This window comes from Lepidochelys kempii, chromosome 8 (genome assembly GCF_965140265.1).
Source record: "Lepidochelys kempii isolate rLepKem1 chromosome 8, rLepKem1.hap2, whole genome shotgun sequence".
NCBI lineage: Eukaryota > Metazoa > Chordata > Testudines > Cheloniidae > Lepidochelys > Lepidochelys kempii.
Window position 1 is genome coordinate 21,231,537 of NC_133263.1, and position 7,647 is coordinate 21,239,183.

The following is a 7,647-nucleotide window of genomic DNA, read 5'->3' on the forward strand; positions in this document are numbered from 1 at the left end:
AGTGTGTGTAAAAAACGCTGATCCTTAGCAGTATGGAAGGAAAAGTGTTTTCCTCAGGGAAGGTGTGAGGAGGGAGAGAAGAGAAGAGTTAGTGATGCCTCACTTTTCAATAGCACTGTTTAACCACAGTTTATCAGTCCTCACAGGCTGACAGGCCAAGGTGTCATCTGCAGAATGAAGAAACTGAGGCAGGCAAGATAACATCACACAGCTCTTGAGACAAAGAAGCCCAAGTCCGTGGCCCAACAGTCCTAGGTGGTAAGCACTAGCTGAGGCACAACTCCCACATAAAATGCATAAGCAAAAGCTTTCAGCCCACTGTGTGTGATTTAGAGCCTTCTGGTAAATATGGTGCAACATATTGGGTTCTGTCCCATTAATGTAATTTCAGCCAGGATTAGAAAAACCACAGTCCAACTCTTAATGAGTTGCACCAAGATCAGTTACTCCGGCAACCATGGAAACCTTATGGAAGGATTAGGGGAAGAGAAGTGGTTTGGAAAACAAATTGTGAAATGTTAATGAGAAGCAGAACACATATCCCCCAGCTTTGCAGAGTAGGTGCAATGAGAAGTCACACAGTCAGAGAGCGGCAAAGAGTCCTGTGGCACCTTATAGACATATTGGAGCATAAGCTTTCGTGGGTGAATATCCACTTCGTCAGATGCATGACGAGAGAGTCAGAGAGATCAGCCAATAGCTGTGGATCTCCCAGCTCCAAAACATCACAAGGACAAGCAAAAAATGTGATCGAAGCATGATACAAGACCCTGATACACAAGTGCTTCCTCACTGAGGGCTGAAGGAGAACCCAGCACCATTTCTCCTGGAAAGTGGAGGAGAGATTAAAAGGACTAAAGCAATGGCACATCAGACAAAGATGGGTGGCAATTACAGGCCTTTAAGGACTAGCTCAGTATTGCTTCTCACGCACCAGTTTGTGCCTACGTACCATGGCCCTGAGTGCATCAGAAGTGGCAAGGCCAAGCAGCTGCCTTTTTCTTTGTTGATCCTTTTAAAGTGCTGCCCTGCAGCATCTGCTCATGAGCCTTCTGCTCAGGTCATATTTGTGGGTATGGGGCAGCGTGACTAGCAAATGGATTGATCTGATAATGCATCTGCTCCTTCCCGGTGGGGGGGGGGGGGGCTCATTGCTTTGAAGCAGGGGGAAGGGATAGAGAAGATTTAAGAGACAAGGATCCACTAAAGAAGAATCCCCCCGCCCCCGCAAGGGATAGAGAAGATTTAAGAAGAACCCCCGCCCCCCCCCCCGCCCCCCGGCAGTCTCCTGGAGATACTCAGCCAGCATAGACCCAAGAGCTTTGTAACACTGTGCACTGCTCACTATTAACCTCTTCCTCCCCGGGGAGGAAGCCTGCCTGCTTCAGTCCAACCCACAGCCCTGGCTTTGTCAAAAAGCCTTAAACGCTAAAGAAGAAGAAAAAAAAAAAAACATGCGACCACTTGTTGGAAGTTTCCTAGCAACTTTCTACATTGAGCTGGGTGCAGAGGAAGCTCACAGCTGAGCAGCGGGTTGAATAGCTGGTGTGAGTCAGTGCCAGAGAATGAAGCTTAGGCAGCCAAGCCTACAGTATTTTGGGGCACGTTTTGTTCAGCCTTTCTGCGACATGCCAGAAATGTGTCAGATCAATTGGGCCCTTGTAGGAAAAAAATTTGCTCTTCGCTTCCCTACCTCTGCAGTTAGAAACCCAACAATCATTGCTGGTGTACTGAGCTTGTGAATTGCTTCTGCTCTACAGCACAGATCCTCTTGAAGGACTTTGGTGATGGAGATGGGTGGCATGCTTGAACCTGCTTGCAAATGTTACACAAAACTCAATACCGACAACAATACCTGCAAACACTTTAGAAGTTCCAGCACACACACACTTCGCCCAGCAGGTCCTCCAGGACCTCCTGTGTGTGCAATTTCAGTCACTGTTTCCAAGATACAGGAATGCCAGGCAAAAGTGTCTCAAGTTAGGTTAACTAAATACTTTTGCATGAGATCACAATAGGTAGCTATTGAGGAAGTGAACACAAAAGCAATAGAATGCTATTGCAGCTGACAAGAGATGTTTTATGGCCTTTATACTTTGTGAGGTGGCTGCTTCGGGAGCTGTTTTTCTGTAATTAAGTCAATTGAAACATAATAAATTGGACTGACTTAGACTTCACTTCCAAGCAGAAGCAGTTCCCTCAATATTCTCCTCACAAATGGCAGACTGCCCCACCGTGACCCCACATCGCTGAGAGAGCACTGGGATACAATGCTCAGGCATCGCTTTAGAGGCAAGGGACCTGGGGGTTGTCTTAACTGAGAACTAAGCAAAGCTGGGAAATGGGAATGAAGTCTGAGACCTAGTGTCAGGCCAGACAAACTAGAGTGTGAATGATCCAGTTAGTTAAGCAAGGGGCCTTTGCTAGTTTAACACCGTATGCATCTCACCCTTTAAACTCTCCAATACCTTAAGCATGCCAGCGTCAATGCTACATCACTTTCTTAAGAGAAATGTTTGCTGAAACTTAGCATGAGGGATAAAAGACCTTGGGTAAAGTTTTCAAAAAGTGACTTAGGCACTTAAGAGTTTAAAACCCACTGAAAGTCAATAGGTGCCTAAATCACTTAGATGTTTTTGAATATTGTATCCATGTTTTAATCCAAGTCTTCAGTTGCCCTATGTGGGGATCCTGGCCACACTGAAGTCAATGTGAGTTTTCCCTTTGATCTTAATGGGGCCAGGATGTCATCCATAGTGGTTGTTATTGTAGGGCCACTAGGATGCGGATACCCATTTACTAAGAAAGAAGCAGCTTCTTCCCCTCCCCCATTTTAAACGGAAAATAACCCCCTTGCTGTTCGAAGAGACAAGGCCAAAACTAACAGGTCAAAATGTGACCTTACAAAACATGCAAATATTTTGTGAATGTTTTATGATACAGTTGGAAAACTAATGGGGTTTTTTAGAATGACCAGCAACTTAGAAACTTAACATGCAAGTCGGTAAAACTGCATGGAGATATTTTGGCAGAATCAGGCCCGAGTTACCAAAATCTACCCCAAAAAGTCAGAGTTGCAGTTTTAATTAGCGAGCGTTGAGGCAGGTAGGAGAGGAAACAGTCCAAGCACTTCTAATGTATCTATCACCATGGGATCCAGGCACAACCTGCAGCTATATGGTGCATAGTAAATATGCTGTTTTATTTTCATTCTCTTTCCCCACACCAAGTTTTAAACAGTAGTTATATTCTCCAGGGTACATAATATTACGCACCTTACTGCCATCACAGACTGAGTAATTAGAATAGATTTTTTTTTAAATTGAGGTGGAGAAGAAGAAAAAGAGGAAGCATAAAACAATTTCTTTATAAAGGAGACACTACTTTGTGTTCCTGAAGTTGCAGTCAGATGGTCTCTGGGGCTAGGTGGGGCGGAATAATATCTATATAGAACCTTTTACTGAAAGCCCTTTGTTCAGGAATTCAGATTAATGCATTCGGTTTGCTGCAAAACTGGCATTGCAACTGCAAGCAGCAGGACAGATCACACTATTGAAGGGGCCATCCTGTCCACACCCTGCCACAGGCAAGTGTTATCAGGGGAGTAGGTGTTCTCCTGTGTGCATACTGGAACACAGCGATAGCATTTTATAAAAGGCATAAACACAGCAAAACTATCCCATGATTAAATACAGCAAGTTCTAAGGGAAGAAGTCTTTTGACATGTACCTGTCAGCTTGTACATGCACTTGTAACTAGCCCCTTTGATATTCGTGACACTGTAAGCACAACACACTAATAGTATTTGCAAGATGGAATTGCTGGACCAGGGCTCAGAGTCTCCTTTACTTCTTACACACCACTACTGATTTAATCAATTGCAAGCATAGTGTACACAAGCCCGAGATTAGTATACAGAGGAGCCAGCTCAGCTGCCTGAAGTTGAAGCAACTAGCTCCACTCCAGAAAACTAAAAGTCAATGGAGCTATGGCTGTACGTTGTATAAGACTTGTCTTAGTGCAGCCATAGTGAAGAGCGTGAATAATCCATGATCACCATCAAACTTCTTTCTCTAGTAATCACTTCCTTTGGAAAAGGGCGGTGGTTTTAAAATCCTACAGTTATCCTTTGTATTTATCGGTCTCCAAATCTAGAGGTATTGGAGGCTGCAAAGACCCTTTAATAAAAACTGAATAGCATTTACAGCTAATGAAGGCTTCCTGTAGCTATAGGCCTGCTTTTACAGGGCCTGATCCAAAAGACAGAAAGGCTCCCACCAATGTCAGTGGATTTTGGATCAGGCCAATAGCAAAGTGTGTTTGAAAGGTCACATTTCCAGCTGACAATGCAGTACCCACACTATAGTTACTTATAACACCAGAGATTACAACAACTGACAGTTAGAGGGAAACTGCTCCTCACGCCTTGTCCTCCCCTGCCACTTTTCAGCTTCTTAGAGACCCTGTTCCAATTTGTTGTTATTCTCCCCACAATCATATTTTCACTCTTTTGAAGGCATTCATTCCCCTGTCTTTGTCTGAAAGACTCACACAAATGGGGCAACTGATTATACAAGGGAAAGAGTTAAAGCGAATATCGACAAAGTGCCTTCCAATACACAAAGCAGGATGAAGCCAGAGAAAAATATTCTACTTTCTAACCTCAGGTGCTATTGGTAACAGCAGGGTAAAGATTTCTGAGAAGAGTAATTGTTAAGATGGTGCCACTTTCAGCAAAAGTTTTGCACTATTAGATCATTAATGCTTAAGAAAATGAGGGTTTTCTAGCAACATGAGACAGACAAGTAATCATTCCCAGGGGCTCTGGCAAAGCACCTCAGTCCTGATCTGCAGCCCACCTGCTTCCTTCACATATGTGAGTTTTGACCCGTTCTTCAGCAATATTTACTTATCCATCAAATTATTTGGCAACTTTGCAATGTAAACTGATGCTTATGAGTAGATTCAATAAGACACCTAAATTCATCTTTTCCGACTCCAAACACCCTTTGAAGCCAGGTCTTGTAATACGGCTGGAACATCAACCCTCTTCACCATTAGTGACAAGTCTCTAACTGTCTGAAGTGTCCATCCCCACTGTGCAGGCTTGTTTGTCTGGTAGTCAGCATCGCACAAGCCTGCTGTTTGACATGCAATAGAAAGTACAACAGAGTATCTGGCCTTTGAAAACATGGTCCGGTAACATACAGGTTAAGCACTCATAGCACTGCATCTGTCCCTGCTGTCAACAGGTATGTCTCCTTTGCAAATTCCAAGAGATTCTCACCGTTTCAAGAACCACAGTGATATGAATATTTTTATCACTGGAAGCATACAAAACTTGCATGCCGTCTTCTGAGTGCTGACTTCTAAGTAAGATCTCTTCATTCGTATTACCTAGAGGCTGGGCAAAGAACACCCAGCAGAGCTATTAAAGTATCACTCAGAAAACAGCATCTCACCTCTCCTTGCACCTACCACAGGGATGCTTTCTTCTCTCCCACCCCCTCATGCAAAGTACCTAGCTTCTCATCAGTTTCTAGTCACAGTAGCTAGTGGGATCTGCAAAGCTGACTCAGGCTCCCGAAAGGATTTTTCCTGCAATGCTGAAGACAGCTCTAGATTTGTTTAACAAGTCAGGAGACAAACTGTGAACAAGCCCTGGACAACAGGGCACAAAGATCTTTCAGCCCGCAATGCTGCTAAGATTTGACAGAAAAGGAAAGTAAAGAAGGTGATTTGCCGTGTGTTGCTGAGCTCTGGGACAGCCTCTGGAGGTGCCCTGGTCACCACCTGCGACATCTGCTAGGACACAGCTTTATCTCAGCTGACACATGCTGGACTAGGAGAGGGTTTGGGAAGGACAGAAGGAGGAAATGGTAGATATAACGCTCAAAAATAAATCGGCACAATTGACATATTGTTATTTCTACTTATGTAGATTCTTGTCAAAAAGTTCCTCCGCTCCAGGTTCTGTGCAAATACACCCCCCTCCCCCCCCTCCCCCCGGCAGCCTCCAAAGGGTGTGTGGTGTCTCCCCACAGCTTCCCCACACTGCACACACAGACCTCAGGCCACCTGCACTCAATGGCTAGTGGCTGTAAGATGCCAGTCAAAGGACCCTGGAGAATGAACTGTAAACACAGCCAAGGGGGCCTTGTCATCATAGTTCCGGAGCGTCTTAGCCCTGCCCGAGGGCCACAGCTTTATGTGGAGACTCCGAAGAGCGAGGCGGGGAAATGGAGCCCCCTGGCCATAGCCTGAGCCCCCTCCCCACCCGTCCTCTTCGCTGCTTCCCCCTAGTCCTCCGGGCTGCCCTGCACCGCTCCGGCTGTAACCTTTCCCCACGCTGCCATGCCACAGCCGCAGCAAGGCCAGGGCACCCACCCAGCCACCCACGTGCCTGGGGGTCTCAGTTTCCCCCAGGCCAGCCCCGCCACATACACCCCGGGGGGCGGTCTAGGCACGTTCCCCCAAGGGTACCCCCAGCATTGCCCCCGGACCCACCTTGTACACTTTGCCGAAGGCACCGTCCCCCAGCTCCCCGACGATCTCCCACACCGCGTTGGGGTCCAGGTCCCGGCGGACGTGCTCGTACTCCTTGGATCGCCTCCTCTCGAAAGTGGAGAGGCGCAGGATGCGGCGGAAGTTGGCAAAAGCCATGGTGCTGCCTAGGGCTGGGGTCTCTCGACCATACAACAGGCAGAAGGGGACTCCGGGGAGAATCTGAGCCGGTCAGTGCCCGCACCCCGGGGACACAGGAGAAAGCTGGGGCCGGCAGAGCAGAGGTCGCCTGGGGAGATGGGGCGAAGGGCGCACTGGAGCGGAGCGGCTGGGGAGTCGCAGGACTGAGGCACTTCCCAGCCCAGCCCCCAGATCCAGTATCCCCGGGCGAGCCGCTGCCCAGCCTAGGAAGGTGCCGTGCCCCTGGCCAGCCGGGATCCCAGGGCCCGGCAGATACGCCCTGCTTCTCTGCCTGCGGGGCGGCGGCCGCTGCCAGGACCGGGGCGTGGAGCTGCCGGGCACAGAGCTCCCAAAGGGGAAGCGGCAGCCAGCGACTGCCCGCGGCGCTCAGAGTAGCTGGAGCTGCTGCCCGCCCGGCGCGCTGCGGAGCTTCCCTCGGGACCAATACACAGAGCGGGGAGGGCGGCGCAGCCTCAACCCGAGCACATGGGAGCCAAGGCCGCTCCACCTGCCGGAGCTTCGCTGACGCCTGCCCATTGGATACACAGTGTTCTGTTGTCCCCGCCCCAAGCCTGCTCGATACTTTACATTCTGCTGGCCCCGCCCCTGGCCATCAGTTTACCCAAAAGGGCACTGGCGTATCTCTCGCCATGCAGTTCCACTGCCCCCGCCCCCTTCGCGGGGAGCACTGGGAAGTGTAGTTCTCACTCTGCCTTCAAACCAGACTTTGCCATTGAAATGATGATTTGAAGAATTGCTTTTCGGTAGTAGTTACAAAGACCTGAACCATGGAGCTCTGGACTGGTGCATGGGGTTGCCTGTCTTGCAGAAACCCAGAAGGCTCACACCAAATATTACAGGAGGAGGTGCTGTGAATGAACTGTATGTAGGAGAACGGAAACTCTGATTTCAGACTGGGGCACACACAGGGCAAGTCTGTCTAGGAGAAGGAAAACTGTGCTT

The 7,647-nt window shown here is 48.4% G+C and overlaps 1 protein-coding gene across 2 annotated transcripts in view; it reads right to left on the reverse strand.

Annotated features, from left to right (window-relative positions):
* STK10 (serine/threonine kinase 10) overlaps positions 1–7,228 on the reverse strand; it is a 71,569-nt gene extending 64,341 nt beyond the window's left edge. Inside the window, exon 1 of one of the 2 annotated variants that reach the window (XM_073355805.1) lies at positions 6,508–7,228. In XM_073355805.1, coding sequence (XP_073211906.1) covers positions 6,508–6,663 — 156 coding nt within the window. In that variant the 5' untranslated portion in view covers positions 6,664–7,228. The remainder of the gene's footprint in view (positions 1–6,507) is intronic. The other variant, XM_073355806.1, reaches the window with a different exon arrangement.
* Between the last annotated feature and the right edge of the window lie 419 nt (positions 7,229–7,647).